At 49.0% G+C, this 18,761-nt stretch overlaps 7 protein-coding genes across 7 annotated transcripts; 5 read left to right on the top strand and 2 right to left on the bottom strand.

The window, feature by feature from the left end:
* Window positions 1–2,607: 2,607 nt before the first annotated feature.
* Window positions 2,608–5,491, top strand: TREMEDRAFT_66648 (uncharacterized protein; the record flags this gene model as incomplete). The annotated part of the gene is made up of 9 exons (XM_007001795.1): window positions 2,608–2,878; window positions 2,922–3,204; window positions 3,250–3,612; window positions 3,811–3,859; window positions 3,907–4,037; window positions 4,079–4,221; window positions 4,296–4,888; window positions 4,932–5,231; window positions 5,276–5,491. 9 exons carry the CDS (start codon window positions 2,608–2,610, stop codon window positions 5,489–5,491), a joined length of 2,349 nt encoding a protein of 782 aa, XP_007001857.1.
* A 1,082-nt stretch (window positions 5,492–6,573) lies between these two features.
* Window positions 6,574–8,499, top strand: TREMEDRAFT_58102 (uncharacterized protein; the record flags this gene model as incomplete). The annotated part of the gene is made up of 3 exons (XM_007001074.1): window positions 6,574–6,912; window positions 7,138–7,188; window positions 7,360–8,499. 3 exons carry the CDS (start codon window positions 6,574–6,576, stop codon window positions 8,497–8,499), a joined length of 1,530 nt encoding a protein of 509 aa, XP_007001136.1.
* Window position 8,500: 1 nt separating this feature from the next.
* TREMEDRAFT_70597 (uncharacterized protein) lies at window positions 8,501–9,596 on the bottom strand. Its single transcript, XM_007001924.1, has 5 exons — window positions 9,332–9,596; window positions 9,112–9,191; window positions 8,994–9,069; window positions 8,838–8,952; window positions 8,501–8,680 (listed from the first exon to the last, which is right to left on the bottom strand). The coding sequence occupies exons 1-5, from the start codon at window positions 9,490–9,492 to the stop codon at window positions 8,624–8,626; spliced, it is 489 nt and encodes a 162-aa protein (XP_007001986.1). The 5' UTR covers window positions 9,493–9,596; the 3' UTR covers window positions 8,501–8,623.
* Window positions 9,597–10,108: 512 nt separating this feature from the next.
* On the top strand, window positions 10,109–12,292 carry TREMEDRAFT_72619 (uncharacterized protein; the record flags this gene model as incomplete). Its single annotated transcript, XM_007002041.1, has 6 exons — window positions 10,109–10,209; window positions 10,310–10,826; window positions 10,878–10,973; window positions 11,021–11,210; window positions 11,256–12,023; window positions 12,153–12,292. The coding sequence occupies 6 exons, from the start codon at window positions 10,109–10,111 to the stop codon at window positions 12,251–12,253; spliced, it is 1,773 nt and encodes a 590-aa protein (XP_007002103.1). The 3' UTR covers window positions 12,254–12,292.
* TREMEDRAFT_41442 (uncharacterized protein) lies at window positions 12,263–12,986 on the bottom strand (the record flags this gene model as incomplete). Its single annotated transcript, XM_007000850.1, has 3 exons — window positions 12,263–12,472; window positions 12,547–12,654; window positions 12,697–12,986. Coding segments are annotated over 3 exons (455 nt in total), but the record flags the coding sequence as incomplete, so codon positions are not given.
* Window positions 12,987–14,150: 1,164 nt separating this feature from the next.
* TREMEDRAFT_36357 (uncharacterized protein) lies at window positions 14,151–16,441 on the top strand (the record flags this gene model as incomplete). The annotated part of the gene is made up of 10 exons (XM_007000757.1): window positions 14,151–14,272; window positions 14,323–14,353; window positions 14,401–14,451; window positions 14,498–14,561; window positions 14,615–14,668; window positions 14,710–14,938; window positions 14,986–15,126; window positions 15,172–15,264; window positions 15,312–15,803; window positions 15,850–16,441. 10 exons carry the CDS (start codon window positions 14,151–14,153, stop codon window positions 16,364–16,366), a joined length of 1,794 nt encoding a protein of 597 aa, XP_007000819.1. The 3' UTR covers window positions 16,367–16,441.
* Window positions 16,442–16,771: 330 nt separating this feature from the next.
* On the top strand, window positions 16,772–18,689 carry TREMEDRAFT_24419 (uncharacterized protein; the record flags this gene model as incomplete). Its single annotated transcript, XM_007000434.1, has 10 exons — window positions 16,772–16,866; window positions 16,915–16,967; window positions 17,026–17,137; window positions 17,194–17,266; window positions 17,312–17,338; window positions 17,420–17,458; window positions 17,503–17,525; window positions 17,697–18,051; window positions 18,264–18,353; window positions 18,531–18,689. 10 exons carry the CDS (start codon window positions 16,772–16,774, stop codon window positions 18,687–18,689), a joined length of 1,026 nt encoding a protein of 341 aa, XP_007000496.1.
* Window positions 18,690–18,761: the final 72 nt, after the last annotated feature.

The raw sequence follows: 18,761 nt of genomic DNA, 5'->3' as shown, positions 1-18,761 counted from the left end.
GCATCTTGGAGGACACAACCCCGACTGGACCTAGAACGTATGAAGCGGTTGTTGATACTACTTTCTCATGTCAGGGGTCCGGAGGAAGTGTCTCACGATTCGTGGATTCCAAGGTCGAGGAGATACAACGGCTGGCTGTGAATGTTACCGCCTCTCAAGCCATAGAGAGGCTGCTGCAGGACAATCAGAGGCGTAGAACAAAACGAGCATGAAGCTTTATGGTCAGTCGGGCATAGTTTTGTGTGATGGGAGCGACATACTCGTGTCATTTCATGCTATCGACGGCCATGGCGATGACATTGCCAGATTCTCTGGTCGTGAGAGGGTGACGGTAGGGGGAATAGTTGTGATCGGTGTCTAGAATGGTAGTGAAGGATCATCGATCAGTGAGACGAGATAAGTTGTTTATTATCAGCTCTTGCAAGTGAACGAGTCAGTTGTGAGATTAGTGAGACGGCAGAGATGCCTTTACACACGCGATATATTCCTTCTGACATGTCTCATCTCATCCATCCTTTCATTTCGTCCTCCTTTACATTCCCCCTTCACCTTCTATCCTCACAATCCCTCTAACATCTTGTCATGTTATACACTGCTCAGATCAGCGCTACACACTCAACGAAGATCACGACTGATCCATCCTAGACGTCGATATGCCTGGGGCTTCCCGTCACCCCGACCGAAAGATGTCTAAGGACTCGTATCGTGAACCTACCCGTAAATCATCGTCCTCCCAATCGACCCGAGATCGTAATGAGAGAAAAGCTTCAGGTTCATCAATACGATCCCACCGTACGCCAGAGAGAAAAGGAACATCGGCCAAAGATCTCGAGGAAGAATTATTCAATCTTTCACGTTCAGGCGCGGCGTCTCCACCTCCAGCATATAGAGAAACGGAAACCTCGCAGGTCGTGGATCCGATCACCCGCGCTTCTAGTGGATCTCATTTTCCGGTTAATAACGACGAGAGTGATAAAGGGAAATGGACGGCATCGAAAATCTTTTGGATGGGTTTATTAGGATTACCATTGGCTGTGGCTTGTACTTTGATGGTACTCATCACCGCTTCAGGATCGTCTTGGCGAAATACGTTTTGCATCGCTAGGATTTCTCTTCCAAGTGACGTTTACGAACCTTTGCTACAAGCTGCACAGTCCACCACAGGAAAGTCTTCGACGAATAATCAAAGCGTCACCACGTCATTAGAAGGAAGAGGGGAGATTTTGGCAGTGACGGGAATACCTGCCACTGCCAACGTGGGCGGATATCTGACGCTGGGTGTGTGGGGATGGTGTTTGTCAACGGGCGATGATACGTAAGTCGGTTCAAGCCGGGAAGAGCAGACGAAGGACTGACCTCAGACCAACCTGTTCGGATACGGACGCATGGTGGGGTATGCAAAGTTTCATCGGTTCTGCGAAGTTACCGTGAGTGTTCGCTGTGTTTCTACCGCGAACAAGCTGACTAGGGACAGGTCTGGATCTTTGACAGCCGGAGACTTCAGCCCTGGTTTGATTCATGGATTAGTCGTCAATGAGCTGGGTAAGTCTCAAAGTTGGTGAGAATAACATCCGGAAGCTGATTATCAGCGATGCCTTTCGTGTTATCCGCCACCGTGTGGATGTTCCTGCATATATGGCACAGGTACTACAAGGAAGATAGAACTGTGAGTTTACGTCTTTCCTTCTAAAACCATTCACGCTTTCCTGCCTCAAGAATCAACTCTGTCTCCCTGACAGCCGATATATACCGTAGACCTGAACGAGAGACATACCCGATTTGAATCCTCATTGACCACAGGCTGAGCTCGGTTGGCTTCCGATAGGTTCATACTTTCTCGCCACCGTCTTCTGTTGTGTCGCCGTAAGTCTGTTCTCGCAACAAGAGATGTTTTGTTGATCCGCAGTGGGCAATCGACAGCAGTTTAGCGAAATCACTCAGTAGCAACTTGGGCTCCTACACCGTGATCAAAGGGTAGGTCTTCTTCCCTTTCCCATCAATATCCACTCCTACTGTCCTCATCCTCTGCTAGTAGCTGAGTGTTGGCTGATGGAAGAACCGGTACAACTCTCGTCGGAGCCGCAGCATCGACTTTATCTGCTTTTTTCCTCCTCGTGTTCATCATCACCCTCCGCCGACGTGTGAAACGACGGAGACAAGACTTTGTCAGACGTACTGTCGAAGATGAGGAGAAGGTGGTAGGTGGAGGTGATATAGAGCTGGAACGCGAGTTAGAGAGGGAGCTGAGCATCAGAGGGGGAAAGAAGGGTAAGAAGGAAAGGTCTAGAACTTTGCCATCAGAGAGAGATAGAGGGAAAGACCGTCGACATAAGAGGAGACACGGGACAAGATGACATGTTGTGATGATGTACAGGATTCAAAATGATATATCTATCATCTAGCTAGTAGCTAAATAGGATGGCGATTGAATGTTACAGTTGCTCCCTTGCTTTCATACAAGCTGTTATAGTCAAGCAGTTGATGTTTGACTGCAGTTGACTCAAGTTCTTGGTTGTAGGCGAAACTTGTTTGATACCCCCACTTTGCAAGACTGTATCAAAAGTCAGTCACGTCGGCGAAAACCACCCACTTTTTGCAGTCACCACCATGATGATATCAGACACTCATTCCTTCCTCTCTTTAGCTACCTTGCACCTATCTAGTAGTAATGTACTCCACCCATCAGCATGTAACCCAGTCATGGACCTCGTCGTCCTTCTCTCTTCCCCGCCTTCCCCGTCGCCTTTGTCCCTCAAAGGGAAGGAAAAGCAAGTTTCTGTGGAAAAGACCAAAGTGAGCCTGTGGAGAATGACGGGTAGTAAAGTGTGGGAGGTGCAGACAGAGGGTCGAATCTTTGGCCTTGTATGGAGCTTGGACGGTGAGCATGCCATCGCTGGTGTGTATCTGAACTCATGATGAAGGATTGCATCTTTCCCTCTTGACAGTCCGAGTAGAAGATTATTCCACAAAGGTCCATCATCTGTCAGTCCATGATGGTAGGACTGAGCGGGTGGTACTCATCGGATCTCTTCAGGCCTCCGCGGAGGAGAAGGAGGAGCTGGAGGATGGAAATAGGTGGTGGGACATGACATGGACTTGCGAGGATGGCAGATCAGATTGGCCTGCGGATAAACCGGGGTCAAGCTTGATGATGATTGGGTCTCTGCCAAGGGTGACTCCTGTTCAACCTCCAAAACCACAAAAGTGAGTGAGACAAGCGTTTTGGGATATAGGCCAACTGATGTACAGCGTCTTACCTTTCATGCTGGTCAAACCTATCGTTGACCCTTCTACTCTGGGCCCTCATCATAAACTTGACACCTTCCCGGCACTCTTACCTTCTCAGACCCCCATCCCACCTGACATCCTTCACCTCGTATCTCCAAAAGGCACATGTCAAATCGCCTTACTAACCGGAACTTTCCCCGTACCCTTTGGTTCTTCATCAGGAAGGTTACTGCTTCTGGCGCGGATATCGGATAAGATGGCACAACTGCTGGATGTCGTATTGAAAGGTGTCGAAGCTGCTGAAGCTTCTTTCAGAGATGCCGAGAAGCAGACTGTCATCTGGAGGGAAGAGCTCGAAATATGTGGTGATCAACAAGGAAGTGAGTGCAGGCTTAGATTCCCTATTCCCAACCTTGCATGTTCGTTCTCGGTCCGAAGAATATGATGACATGGTCGGTTCGCCAAGAATTTCCCCGTAGTCTTGTGCGCAACTATTATCAGAATCGAGGGAATGTTGAACTCATCAACAGTGACGAAAGACGATGTCCACGCCGACCTCTTCCGTCTGCTCATGACGGGTAGACACGGAGCTGCCATTGGTGACTGGCTCGGCAATCGGCTCACCGGAAGGGCGAGTCATCTCTGCCGAACTAGTTAGTAGGATTGCTGACCAATTAGACAGTGACGAAGTGGGAGATGTCCGCTCTCACTGGATTCAAAGCCATTGGGAAGGTCATCTCGGAGAGTATCACCCCTGCTCTGGAATACCTCATCTTGCTCCTTGAAGAGCTCCGAGGATGGTCTTTACTGTGAGTTCATGTAAGTCTGTTTCAACCCTACTGACCGAAAGTCCCTCATCCGAGATAGATAAGACTAGCGTCATTCGAACTTTGGACGCGGCCAGCGGAATGACCGTTCTTGTGGAGCGTATAAGACAGGAGGCGGAGGCGGAGATGCTGGCTTCGGCGGATTTTATCAAGTGGCTGAAGTATGGTCAGTGCCATCGTCTGGCTCACATGCTGTCCTTGCCTACTACCTTGACATGTAGAAGTCCAGCTGACTCGTAGAGATCGCCCGGACCACTTCGCACGATCCCAATACGGACACCCTCCCTTCAACCACATATGACGTCAAAACCGTTTGGTCGTTCCTTACTCATGGGTTCTTAGGGTCTACTCTTTCCCCCTACTTCCCCCAAGGAGCGACCAAACTTTCCGATCCTCTACCTGTCGAGGCATCAACGCAATCGTCGGTTTCCTCAACCTCTCTGAAGGATGTGCTCAAAACTACCCTTCAAGGACTCTCTCATCACCCAGAGGGATCGGCAGGCATCTTTGCCTCACCTCCTATGCCACAAGAAGAGTCATTCACTTCTTCCCACATTTTGTCATCGCCAGAACCAACACCAGCCGAAGCAGAAATCTCCACTAGGGCGTCTTCACCGGATTCGATCGACCCTGAAAACAGACGGCAGGAAGGCGAGGAGGTGATCGAGCGGGAGATTGAGTCAGAACCTTGGATATGGGCTACAAGTCTCGTTGAGAGGTGTGAGGGATTGATAAGAAGCGCTGTAGAGGCTAAATCTGGTCCTTTAAGATCCACAAAGAAGTGGCAGGATCCAGGAGGAAATGTTTTGCTCACTTTCAGGGTGATCGGAGATGTGAGTTCTCATGTCCCGCCGGGGCTGATTGCTCATATGGCAGACGACCTGGATATGCCTAGTCCCTCGTCCACGCTCAGTAGTTTGGCTAGTGGCCATAGCTCCCGATGGGTCATGTAGAGCCACCGCCTTCAGGATGTCCGATACCGAGCAGAGACTTTCTTGCTTGGCCCTGGATTTCTTCGACGACACCGAATTGGTCTTGCTCCTTGCTAACAGAGGCGGCGAGTCACAACGATACCTCGCTACCATGGAGTATCCGGGGTTGGAAGAGTCATTAGCTCCAGTTCCTCCAGGCCGCACACTTTCCGACCTGGCCAACTTACATCTGGACCCCACAGCGGTGCGTCATTGTAGTTCATGACCTGAGCAAGGGCTAATGGACAGTTGGCCGTTATACCATTGGCAAGGTGTAGACCTCTCGACATGACGGCCGTGGCAGAAGAGGAAGAGGAGAGACCGGCTTTGGCACTGAATGGTCGACAGGGTAGAAGAGTCGGTTGCGTGAGTATGGGCGATGGGAGGATTGTACAGGTTTTTGACATGGACGAGGATGAAGGTGAGGACGAGGAAGAAGAAGAGGACGCAGATATGGATGATTGAGTACAATGCATGTCATGTGGTGTGTGATGTGGGGGGAATCTATCTATACTTGTCTGTTGTCATGAGAGGGAGAGGTGCTCATTCTTCTTCTTCTTCCAAAGAGGGTAGGGTATGTTGAGGTGGTTCGAAATCACCTTGCTCATTCCTGAAGCTAGATTTCAGCTCTTGACCATGACTTTGGAGTGATTGCCCGGCTTCGGACTACAGTGATCACAAGAGTGAGACCACATGAGAAAGTTCGCGGTCTAATCACTGCTCACTGACCACATTACTACAAGGTGATAGAAACACATCAAAAAAGTGGAGAGGCTAAGCGGGGGGGGAATTGGTGGATTTGACTTAACTTACCCAACAATAACAGTCTTCCACTTCCATCCCAAACTTCTCAAAGTTTTTGTATAATCATCTTCCAGACTTCTTAAGGAAGGTTCTTCATCCGGATTCAGGCTTTTCAATTCGTACAATTCCACATCATCCGCTGATTTAGGCATCCGGGGTATTTCAGATGAAAGAGGTTTCAAAGCAGGGAGAAGTTTGATTCTGAGTGAAGAGATAGTCCTTCTTATCAGCAAATGTCTGGACGAAAGATGGGGAGAGAACATACGTTGAATTCGGGAGAGAGAGGAGGACAGCGGATCGTTGAAAGTGGAATGTCACATGAACTATATCGGATTGTTTTGGTGGCTGTGTGGTGAGTGACGGTATGCGATTTGGAGATAGGGGTTCACCATGGTGCTTGCTCCTTGCTAATAGCCACAAGCGAGTTGCTCTTGACCGGTGTGACCGTTACTGATCACTGATATCCTTTGAAGTGGGGTGAAAGGAGAGACACACAGTAGTCAGGAGGACGAGACGAATGTGAAATGTTAAGAGACTTCAACTTAACCGAAGTTCAACTTCGCTTCCTTGACTTTCCATCACATCAATCATCTTTCTTTCCATCTTGACATCTCAACACAACCTCTTACATCTTTTCCTATCTCACTTTCACTCTCTTCACAGTGTCTATCCATTTCCGAGATTGATAGTTTGAAGGAAAAAGTGCGACAAATATGAGCCCATGAACCTTTCAACAACACATCATGTCAGCAGGTCCCTCACGGCCACCTTCAACCCGTCCCAACCATCTCACCGATGCGACTCAACCTCAAATAGGTATACCTCGATCAGATGGATCTCTGAGAAGAAGACAGCGTCATCTGTCTCGTGATCTCGCAAGGGAAGACGACCTAGAACATCCTCTATCGGGCAACGATGAGGAAGGTGAGAGTAGACCCACATTGAAGAGGTTGACAAGTGAAGCGGAGAAGATGGCAGGGAGTAGTAAGAGTGAAAGTGAAGGAAGTATAAGAGGAAGTTTTGATTTATTGAGAATGAATTTGGAAGAAGGTGGGGATGAGGTGGAAGTTTTGGTCCATCGTGTAAGTCTTTTGTCTCTTTATTCCACGACGAACATACAAAGGGATCATGTCCTTGGTACGGAGAGACACATGATGGGTAACGGATGAGAGATGCGGTGGAGACAAAGTGCGACTCATATACTGGACATAGATAATCGACGAAATAAGAATGAACTAAAGGATACTTGTGGGTATGCGTGTGGAAAAGAGGTTGTCAATGGGAAAGGGCAGGTGATTGACATATAGGTCAAACCGACCGAATCGCTAGCTGGAATAGCGTTACTCTATGGGATCGATGTGAGTCTATCGGGTATCACTCAGTCGAACATCTATTTGAATCGAATTCCCGAATCATCTCAAAAGTCAATCGTTCCTCCTCCCCCGTCCTGTTGTAACAGTTTGGAGTATTTAGCCCGGACGATTGTGACTCGCTCGGAGGACGATGAGTCTGTGTAACTAATAATTGAGAAATCAACTCTACGCAAAACCAACAAGCTCTGGCCATCGGATCCTGTCCATCTCCGAACCCACCTCTACGTCCCACTGGAAGCTTGTAGATGGAACATAGCCAGTGAAACATTCATCCGTGGTCCGGGAGAAGGTCAAGTGACTATGATCGCTAAGCCCAAATCCGACCGACGGCGAAATCCACATGTCAATCTCAGCGAAAGTCGTTCAGCGCCCATCTTTCTTCTCGACAGGTCTGTTTCTGGTGACATACCACCAGCTCGAGGGAATGGAAAAGGGAAAGGAAAGGTAGTCGAGATCGAAGTGACAAATGGGGATGTCAAGATGACACCTGATATAGAAGGTTTGAACGAATACGAAGAATGGTCCGATTCACCTGGTGATCGAAAGGCTGGTCCTTCTCGTCCTTCTTTACTCCAATCTTCTATGTCTCTCAATGAGGACCATTTCAGAGATGCCGAAGTCTTCCAAGGAAATCTAGAAATGGGCAGCCGTAATGGAGATGTGGTCGGTAATGGTTTAGATGACTCAGGTGGAGGAAGAAGTGGAGTCGAGAAAATGGTGGACGATCAAGATGAAGATAGAACACCTAGAATCTTAGACGTCGTTAGATTACCGAGCTCTCAGCTTCGTTTCTTTCCCAAATCACATTCAACATCGCAAGACGTTCAAAAACAACATCGTCGTGCCGCATCCTTATCTACCACTTCTTTGGGTCCTTCAATTCATCATGACCTTCACACTCTCCCTCGACCATTACAACCTAAACCACCACGACCCAATGTTGTCCGAATACGACCACCTTCGTACTCTTCATTATCCCTCACTCCTACTTCCAACTCCACGTCTGGGATCGCACAGAGATTGTCTTCCTTATTCGCCATACCGTCTCCCACACAGCACACACCCTCATATCTTCCCAACGGACTGGGTATGGGTAACGGGAATGGAGGGAACAACCCGAGGATGTCTTTCGAATCGGGCTTCTCTTCCTCGCGTAGATCATCAGCCGCGAGCTCACCTCAACATCAAGAGGTGGTCTTGGAATTACATCCAAGAGCGGGGAGATCATCAGAGACGTTGGACACGATAAGGATGAACAGGGATAATACGCATGACAAGAGCAGGAAAATAGATTGAGCATCTTTTACATTGTATGCATAGATACGTATCATGAACGGGCCCATTGTGAAAAATCAACATCCCTGATACACAGGAGAGGTGAGTTGAAAGTCGAAGAAATGTTGTTGTGAAGGACTGGTGGTTAAGGAAGTGGGACTTTGGCCACATCTTTGATTTTGCTGGCTACTGCGTTTGTGGTCTACTAGTCAGCATCCCAAAACCCATGATGCTCTCCATGAAGAATTTTCCGTGAAGAGTATAACGGTCACATAGAGAGGAACAGAGGGGCAAAGACCGTCATTTTCGTACTCATATGGGGTTATAGGGAGAAGTAGGGTATCAAGCAGCGAACGCACCTTTGCAAAGTCGGTCAAGTAAACATCAACAGCATCAAACTTTGACTTTATCTCTTTCTTCGCCTTGATCACAGCTTCCCTATCTCTTGTTAACTGAGCTAGTTGCCCCTCAAGTCTAGACAGTCAGCTGAAATCCAAATTCAAATCCGAACTGACTTGATGACATCTGCCAGTTCTTGTTCTAATCGAGCTGTGGTGAGTGCGTAAGGGTAGGAGTTATCGTCTGGATTCGCTTCCTGTCAGCTACTTTCAGCCTGATGGATGATGAACCCACGAAGATTCTTGAGTATATCGGGATCTGCGTTGGAAAGGAATGTGTCGGTATCGGGAAGGGGTAGGTCTTTGTATGTGGGTCTGGACCGTGAGCTGTTTACTCTCGTCGAGTCACGGCTTGAACGAGCGCTCTTCCCAAACGGATGATGTAGGCCAAGTGATAAGATAGAGTAGGTAATCAGGGAACGAGTGAACATAGAGGCCATGTGAAAAAGACTGACGCATAATCCATACATTTCTCAATCTCCTCCCTGACCCTCTCCCTTTCATACTCAGTTTCTCTAAGTTCCACATCACCCTTATCCAATTTCTCCCTCGCCTCAGAAGAGCCCGCCCGAGCAGCGTTGAGCAATATCTGACTATGTCTCGTTATCCGTCGCATGTGGGTTGCCAACACTCCTAGTCCCACGGAGGAAGATTGAGGGTCATTGATGGCGGTCACGAGGGCGTCGACAAGTGGTTGGAGGCCTGGAAGAGGGGAAGGGGGAAGATAAGAAGGTAGTGGGAGGAGAAGGAGGGGATCATGAGGGGAAGAGTCATGTATAATTCTAGGTAAGACCATGGTGAAGAGTCAAGGTAGTTCAAGTCATCTCAAGCCCGACTGAGGAAGGAGGGAAAGGGTCAGCCAGATTTTGATCCCGGCACCTCCATAAAGGGTCACGTGACTTTCTCAACCGGCCAGCCGGTGCCTGAAACCATTTTCGACTGACTCGACCCTTGTGCTCGACTTTTCCCTCTGCTTTTCCTTTCAACCTGTATCTTACCATCCTAGCTACAACTCGCAAAGCATACAGAGGGTGTCAAAAGTTTTCGGACAAGCCATCGTTGATTGATATTCTACGCAATAGGTTTTGATTAGTAAAGTTGTCCCTGTCATTACCCGGGACGAACCGGCTGTCCGAAAACTTTTGACACCCCCTGTACAGTGTGATTGCTAGTGTTTATCGAGCCGGTCGAAAGACAGCTCTCACCAGCATCATCACTGTATCTCCCACATCATGGTCTCCTCATCTGCTTCCAGCTCCACACCCACCAGTTCAACCCCCGATGACCTTCTACGGAATTCCTCAGATGAGAGAGTCCCATGGGTCGTTCAGAAGTACGGTGGCACATCGGTTGGGAAATTCCTAGATAGTATCTGTGGAATAGTACAGCGAGTCATTCCATCTTGTACTCGGACTCGTTCAGCTCACACACAGATCCAACATTCCTGATTATCGAGTCGCCCTCGTTTGCTCTGCTCGCTCATCACACACAAAAGCCCTCGGAACTACAAACCTTCTTCTTCAAGCTTCTAAAGAAGCTCTACTCCCACCCAATCCTGCACCGTCCGGCACACAAACACCTTTTTTCCCTAAAAGAGTAGGCTCGGGCTTCTTCGGTGATCGAGACAGAGAAAGGGAGTCCAGCGTCACAAGGGATATGAGCGCCAGTTTGATGTCTTCCATCTCGTCGCTGAGAGAATTAGATTTGAGAAGTTCATCCCCATCCCCTTTCATATCCAGCGGAGGTAGATCTGGATCTCCACCCATCAGTCCGCGATCTCCTAGAGCAGGCGGGGATGTGCCGGCTTTTGAAGAAACGGTCGATGTTTTGAAGAAAGGTCATTTGGATGCTGCCAGGCTAGCGGTGAGACCTGGAGCCATGAGAGATGAGTTGGAAGATGAGATTGAGAGAGATTGTGAGAGTCTTCGTAGTTTTCTGTACGCCGCTCAGGTGAGCTGCCCATGAGGGAAGAGCAGAGGTGTGTGATAGCTCACTCATCAGATTATTGACGAAATCTCACCAAGAAGTCAGGATTCGATTATTGGTACCGGAGAGAGGTTAGCATGTAAAATTGTCGCCGCTGCTTTGAGAGATAAGGTAAGTTTGAGGCTCCTTCGACATCTAATGACAGTCAATAATATCAGGGTGTCGACTCCGAATTCGTTTGCCTCGATAGTATAGTCGACGCGACAGTCACTTTTGTCACCGAAAGTGGTTTGGCGACGTCGGGCGATCAAGGTGCAGCGCAACTCAGTCAAGAATTTTACGACCAATTAGCCAAGAGGTTGGGTGAACGTATACGAGCCTGCGGTACCAGAGTACCCGTCATCACAGGTGAGCCATTACCTTTACCGTTCACTACAGCTTACAGTCGTGCAGGTTACTTTGGTCCGGTTCCTGGATCTCTCCTCGCTCAAATCGGTAGAGGTTACACAGACCTGTGCGCTGCCTTATGTGCAGTAGGAGTTAAAGCCTCCGAATTACAAGTATGGAAAGAAGTTGACGGTATTTTCACTGCCGATCCTCGTAAAGTTCCTTCGGCAAGATTGGTACCAGTCATCACACCTGACGAAGCTGCCGAACTTACTTATTACGGTTCTGAAGTTATACATCCTTTCACCATGGAACAGGTTATCCGCGCTCGTATCCCCATAAGGATCAAAAACGTCGAAAATCCTTCAGGAGCAGGAACGATTATATATCCAGATGAAGGTCTCGTCGCTCCCATTGCGGGAGGTATAGTGACGGAGGCTTCAAAAGTACCAACGGCAGTGACTATAAAAGATCATATCATAGTTATCAACATACATTCCAATCGAAAGACTCTATCACATGGTTTCCTTGCCCGTATCTTTGGAACTCTGGATCGAGCGGGGGTGGTAGTGGATCTTATAAGTACTTCAGAGGTCCATGTGTCCATGGCGATGCAGGAGTTTCATAATAAGAAACGACTGGATAGGTTGGTGAAGGATTTGGAAAAAATCGGGGATGTGACGATATCGAGAGAGATGGCTATTCTGAGTTTGGTAGGAAGGAACATGCGACATGCCGTTGGATGTGCGGGTATGATGTTTACAGCTTTGGCTGGAGCGGGGATAAACATTGAGATGATTTCACAGGGTGCGAGTGAGATCAATATATCATGTGGTCAGTACAGGTCTCCGTCATACCCAGCCCTCAGTTCAAGACGCCGGCTTGTCCGCCACCTCCCTGACCTAACTGCGAGCCCCTACTCAACTCTTCATTGTGACAGTCTTGCTTGAAACTGACGCATAGTCATCCTCGGTCGAGACTCGTCCAAAGCTCTCAACGTCATACATGAAACTTGCATCAACGGCGTCGCTTCTCCTCGTCCCTCACAGGTGATCCTGCAATAAATCCATTGTGAACTAGACATCATATGCATATCTACAAGTGATGGCTGATATGTATTTTCACCTCCGACGCACTCTCAACTTGGTGGACTATATGCATTTATGCCGGAGTCAAAGGAACTGTGGGATATGGGAGATCGAAGGAAGCTGTGGGCTCTTGAGACTTCAATCCTGGAATTTTATGCTGTGAGTTTCGAGGGTAATCTCTCCACCTGCGTAACTCTGCAAATTCAGTGGTGTGACTCGTTTCTGTGATTGCATGAAAGATCAATGACGTGGAGGAGTGATTCACTCACACCTCGCTTTTTCTTGTTCTTCTCCTTCCTAAAGCCCGCTCCTCGGGTGACGATTAGATCTCTACTCGCTCTGGCTCCATAATCATTCTCACTCGCCCCAGCACGTATCTATGGTGTCAGTTATCGTCAGCGGACCCAGGTATGACTCACCCTCGCTTCGAATGAGTTGTCTTTCAGGCCATCATGGTGAAACGTCACGCTTTCAGTCTTGATCCGCTCAAATCGCTGATTGGGACCTTTCTTGAATGTGATCTTCTTCGGTTTCGGTTGTGGGGTAGAGGATGCTGTTGGTTCGCCGAGATCAGGCGTTTCGGTGATGGTCACGGTGGTCGAAATGACGGGGGAGAGTTTGGGCTTTTTGGTAGGAGGAGGGGCCGAAGAGGAGGATGAAGAAGAGGAGGAGGAGGAAGAGGAGGAGGAAGAGGAGGAGGAGGAAGAGGAAGAGGAGGATGAAGATGAAGAAGAGGAGGAAGAGGAAAAAGACGACGTCGGGGGAGAAGGGGCTGGAGCTTTTCGTTTCTGTCCTATGACAGGTCGTTCCTCCTCCTCCTCCTCATCGGACGAGCTCGAGCTGTCTTTTTCTCCGTCACCCTCCACTTCGTCCTCTTCTTCCGAGGATGAGCTCGAATCTGAACCGGAAGACTCTTCTTCTCCACTCTCCTCTTCCTCACTTTCAGTATCTTCATCTTCGCTTTCGTCCGATTCCTCAGCTTCCAAATCCAAGAATCCGTGAGCTTTGCGTGCGGGTTTTTCGGTCTCAGTGTCACTTCCTGTTTCCGAGTCAGAATCGGAGGTATCGGAAGATGAACTTGAATCAGAACTTGATTCGGTATCACTGTCGTGTTGATCAAGAGTGGGAACACCTTCCAATTCATCTCGTCCGAGAGTCGCGCTGCTGGTGGCAGACTCTACGGCTGAAAGTAAGACGGCAGTGACGGGTACATTCTCTTTATCATCTTCGTCTTCAGAAGAGGAGTCGGATGAGGAACTGGAGGAACTGGAGGAAGAGGAAGAGCTTGAGAGTGATTGATATGCGGCTCTGTCTCTTCAGCATGTTTGATGGTTGTGGAAATAGTAAGGATACTGACGAAGAGGTGAAGATTGCCCAAGCGTGACAGAGATCTTTGGCAGTATCATCTTGCTTCAAACCTGTAGCTTGAGTGAAGGCCTTTGTGGCCCTGGTGAACCCTCTGTTGACCAAGTAGGAGAGGATGGCTGCGTCTAGAGCTGTGATAGTCAGCTGTTTGTGCGGTATGATACTTGCAGATCTTCTCACCAGACTGCTGGTTCGGCTCTAGTTTGTGCATTTTGTTTGAATGATGAGACTTTCAGCAGCTGGTGGTCATTCAAAATTCTGAGAGGAATATTTCGTCCAATTGTTAATTTCAATTAATCCCGGCACCTTATTGGACCGAGGGTCTGTGCGTCGTCTCCGCTTCCCTGACTTTGTGGGGACACTCACTCGGCTGTCTCCTCTCCCTTCTGCCCTCTCCCCTCTGGCCCCTTCCCCCTTCCCTCTTACTTCTCCCCCCTTGTCACCCCCCTATCTATCCTTCCTCCTTTGCTGCCTTACCCCCCCTCTTTGCAGTATCATCATCCTCAACATGCCCTTCGGAGCTTCTCACAAACCACTCGTCTTCCTAGCTCATTCCGCTATCGCCTCCTTCTTCAGACGCATCGAGGTCTACGGCTCGGACAATGTACCCCAGGAAGGTCCCATCATCTTGTGAGCTATGGCGAGTCTTCGATCTTTGATTCGGGTGGCTCACATCGTAGCGCTTGCAGTCATGCCAATATGGCCGTGGACGTGAGTAGCTCAGTTTCACCCATTTTTATCGTAGCTGACTCGACTAGCCGTCGGTTTTGAGCTCAACCGTTCCCCACGGCTATTCTTTGCATTACTGGGTGAGCTCTCACCGATCCCTCTGACCACAACTGATACTTTCGCTAGGTCAAAGATTCTCTTTTCAAGAACCCAGCCCTTGGGGCCCTCCTCCTCAATGCTGGCAACATCCGTGAGCTCACCCCATTTATACCCTTCAAACCGCACTGTGTGCTCATCTGCCAGCCGTCGATAGAAAGACCAAGAACAATCAAAAGCTATTCCGAGGTACTTTTGAAGGTCAGCTTTCACGATTACGTCTCTCAGGGCTGAGATCACAGTGCTTGCCTTGGGCGAATGTATCGGGGTCTTTCCAGAGGGAACATCCCACACTGAACCTCATCTCATTCCTCTGAAGGACGGAACGTCGTGGGCAGCCCTGGAATATGTACGTTATCTCTTGGGGACAGAAGAAAACGGAGGCCCCAAGCCAGGGAAGAAGGCAGTGATTGTACCAGTGGGCATAGCGTACAGTGACAAGTCACATTACCGGAGTAAAGTAGTTGTGCAGTCAGTTCCCACATCATATAGCGCTGGTATCAAGCTCATATCCGTAGCTATGGCCGGCCCATTGAAACGGCTGCTTACGAAGAGGAGTTCTTAAGCCCAGAAGAAGGCATAGCTAAGAACGTTGTAAAGCGCCTGACGAGGACCATTGAGATCGAGTTGAGGAAAATGACAGTTAACGCTCCTGACTGGTGAGGTTTTGTGTGCTGGAGTGAACGCGCCGCTTACGTCTGCAGGGAAACGGCTTTTGCGGCGCAAATGGCCAGAGAGTTATTATGGGAAGATGAAGACGCCTTGGCGTTGACGGACTTCGTGGACGTTTCTCAGACGTGAGTCTTCCGTGGTAAGCTCTCTCATGCATTTGGCTGATGTACAGACTTGTGGACCTGTTTACGACCACTTCGAACGACCGCATCACTAAACTAAAAGCACTACTGGCCACTTACCATAGACTGCTCACTTCTTCCCGGATTTCAAATTCTGCTTTGACAGATATACCTCTTCCTCAAACTCTAGACCCATCTCTCAAGATATCTCTCCCGTCTCGCTTTTCCCCTCTGTGGCTGCTCGTCAAGGACTCCCTCGTCGCGGCCGTCCAACTCCCGTTCTTCGTCGTTCCCCTGCTCACTCATCTACCGGTGTATATTGTTGGAGTACTCGGTGCGAGACTGGTAGAGGATGAGCTCGAGACACAAGCGCAGATGAAGATTGCATTTGGTCTGATCTTGAGCTTCCTCACATACCCAGTCCTGTTCTTCACCTTCTGGGCCATGTTCCGGCAATTCACCCTCGGCGTGGCTTTAGCGGCTGGACTTGTGTGGCTTCTTGGCAGATACCACTCAGCATTGATTGATCCCAACTATAATGCGTACGTGCTCCCTCTTATGGATGATTATAGTTGCTGAAGTATCTAGGATGAAACGGCTCGTGGCTGCGTGGCGTATCTTGATTGGCCTGTGGCTTCCTCAACAATTTGACATGCCTTTGCCCTCCTTCATCGCTTCGTCATCGCTTTTCGCCCCGGATCCTCCCAAAGTTGCCGGCTTGCCACCACAAGCGACTCCTGAGAAGTACAAGCGCCCGAAACGACTCCCCTCCCGAGTCCTCGTTCGACACGTGCTACGCATCCGTCTCGAGGCCGCCAGAGAACTGGCCGATGTTCTCCTTCAGCTAGAACAAACCGACGGCGAGCTCTACTCATCTCCATGGCTGGCGGAGTCATACGGAGGCGAAGTGTTGAACATCTCGAAGGAGGACGAGGAGCGACTCGAGTGGGAGCGACCTTTGCCCGTCGGCAGACGTGGAGGAAAGGAGGTTGTGGGATTCTTGAGGACCAAGGGGGGCAGATTGGGGCTGGGACACGTGGGTGGGCATTGGGCTGCTAGTGATGGGGAAGAGACGGACGTGAAGGGCAGTGACGAGGCATCATAATCTTTGGTATGCTTGACGAAAAGGTTTCGTAGTGATGTTCTGTAGGACTAGAGTGATGGACGAAAGTGCTCCTTCCGGATAAACCGGGACGAAGCCGCCTCGGTCTTCGGCCATGGCCAACAGTAGTGATCACGTTTGTGTCCTTGCCTCTTTTCTCTCTCCCTATTGCTACAAAAGACTTTGGTATTTCCGTAGCATCACAGAGCCTCGTTGGCAAGGGAGGAACGGTAGACAGCAATCAGCTCCCAGACTGCTCCACTTCTTCAGTCTCACCGGATTGATTGGCGTGTACGGGCGCTCAGTCAGTAGGTAGCTTCATACACTCTCGGCGCCCAGTAGAGTCCTCTTTGGTCCCTCTTTCCCTCTCTCATTATCTACCACGAACTAGAGCATAGAATATATATCATGACTACCGTAGTGAAGAAAATCCCATTCAGGCAGCCCAAGGATATACAATGTTGGGGACATCGAGGTGCCTCTGCCCATCTACCTGAGAATACGTGGGTCTTTCTTGCTCAAAAATGAATGGAGGAATTGACCGCTCTCAGCCTCGCAAGCTTTAGAGCTGCGATATTAGAAGGTGCAGATGGTATTGAATCTGGTCAGTCATTTGTCTCCCACCTGAGCGCATGCCTATATGTAGGAAGACTGACGGACAGACGTACATGCTGCATCGGACGGAGTGGTGTTGATGTTCCACGATCCCACTTTGGAGAGGACGACGACGGGTAAAGGGCTCATCAGGACTCAACCATGGAAAGGAGTGATAGAGTGAGTATGGGTCGTGTTCATGATGCCCCTTGGAGCCGGGTGTCATTGACCATTAGACATGTGAGAACTATCAAAGAACCTATCCAGCCAATACCATTATTCGAAGAATTGGTGGAACTTCTGATGGAGGTGAGCCTTCCAACGGCTTGATCACTGAAGAAGACTAACCGGTAGCCTCAAAATAGACACGTATCGCTCAATGTGAGTTTGATGATCCTCTAGGGACTCTGCATGGCAAATAGGAACAAGCTGAGAAATGTGGAGTAAGGGCTCATGGATTAGGTCGATTGTAAGATGCAGAACGACCCAGAGAGGCTTTTCGTATGTTTCCTTGGTTTCATGATGATCCTCGAGCTGATTCTCAGCCTGAAATGGCTCGTATCATAAAGTCAGTCTTTGTCCTGAACTTAATTTCTTTCTCTTCTCCTCATGTTCACCAACCCACCGACAACCTGACTGCTCAATAGGTGCCATACCTTTCAGATATTTGACGGTGTAGGTAAAGAGGGGTTGTCATGTGGTGCCTCTTTCGTAAGAAGAGGGAAAGCTGACTTTGTAGGAATCACGACCAATGGGAAACTCTTCTCGCTCCTCGAATAATACTCGGTCTCTGGCATCCTCTTTTCCTCCGAGCGGCGTACACTCATCTCCCTCTTCTCAGACGATATCACATAGGTTTCGGGATCCCCATCGCCCGTCAGTTCTTCTGGGATGCATGCGAAGGTTTTTCAATGTGTTTTCCCGTTCTCATGGGCGCCGAGGGTCAAAAGTTTTTGGAAGATTGTAGGCAAGGTGGGAAAGAGGTATGCGTTTGGACTGTGAATAAGGAAGATGAGATGAGGGTCGCATTGAGTTTTGGGATAAAAGCCGTTTTGACGGATAGGGTGGCAGCTTTTACTCAGGTGAAGAATGAGGTGAGTAGGATGGGTTGTGGTGATTCTTCAGACTTTCCTCCCTCTCAAGGATACCTCCATGGCTCCTGTTCATGTCTCGGTAAAATCAACGTTGTGTGTCAGTGCAAGATGTGTGCAAGTGTGTTGGTGTCTGCCCACGCAACTAGCGGAAGAAGGAACATATTGAAAAGGGAGAGATAATAGTAACTATGAGCTATGCTGACTGTCACCAGGTTATTCAAGACCCAACAAAGCTGCAATTGTCAGGCTTGGCAAGATACACTTTCCCATGGTCAGATTGGAGATATTATTCCCTCGTACATGTAATTATCTTTCTTGTACAATGTGTGTTTCTCCAAGCTCACGATGTGCTTTCTTTTTCACTTTACCATTCTCCCACGACTCGCGACTATGCCAATTTCGAAATCATCTCCATCCACGCCGACATGACCTGCGAACTTTCGACGCCTTTCAACCTCTACACCGACATAACCAAACAGTCTTTCTTCCTCCGAACACAGCTTGATTTTATGCGTAAAGCTTGCTATCAACCAGGTCCACTTGTCAAGCCAGACCTGAGCGAGTTTTCATCGAGCACGGCCAGCCCGGAAGTGGTGTCTCTCGACGCTCAGCCTCAGGCTGTCATAGTCCCAAGCTGACATACGGCCAATTGACGCTGCCACTACGTTTGGTATAGATTGATTTCTGATATAGACTAGGTTGTAGGAATG

This window comes from Tremella mesenterica (assembly GCF_000271645.1).
Source record: "Tremella mesenterica DSM 1558 unplaced genomic scaffold TREMEscaffold_1, whole genome shotgun sequence".
Taxonomy (NCBI): Eukaryota; Fungi; Basidiomycota; class Tremellomycetes; order Tremellales; family Tremellaceae; genus Tremella; species Tremella mesenterica.
This window is presented reverse-complemented; position numbering and strand designations above follow the sequence as displayed.

Coding starts and splice junctions, on each gene's coding strand:
- TREMEDRAFT_70597 (XM_007001924.1), bottom strand. CDS start 9,492: ATGCGACGGATAACGAGACATAGTCAGATATTGCTCAACGCTGCTCGG. Junction 8,953..8,993: donor GAACTGGCAGATGTCATCAA/GTCAGTTCGGAT, acceptor CTGACTGTCTAG/ACTTGAGGGGCAACTAGCTC. Junction 8,681..8,837: donor ACTTGACCGACTTTGCAAAG/GTGCGTTCGCTG, acceptor GCTGACTAGTAG/ACCACAAACGCAGTAGCCAG.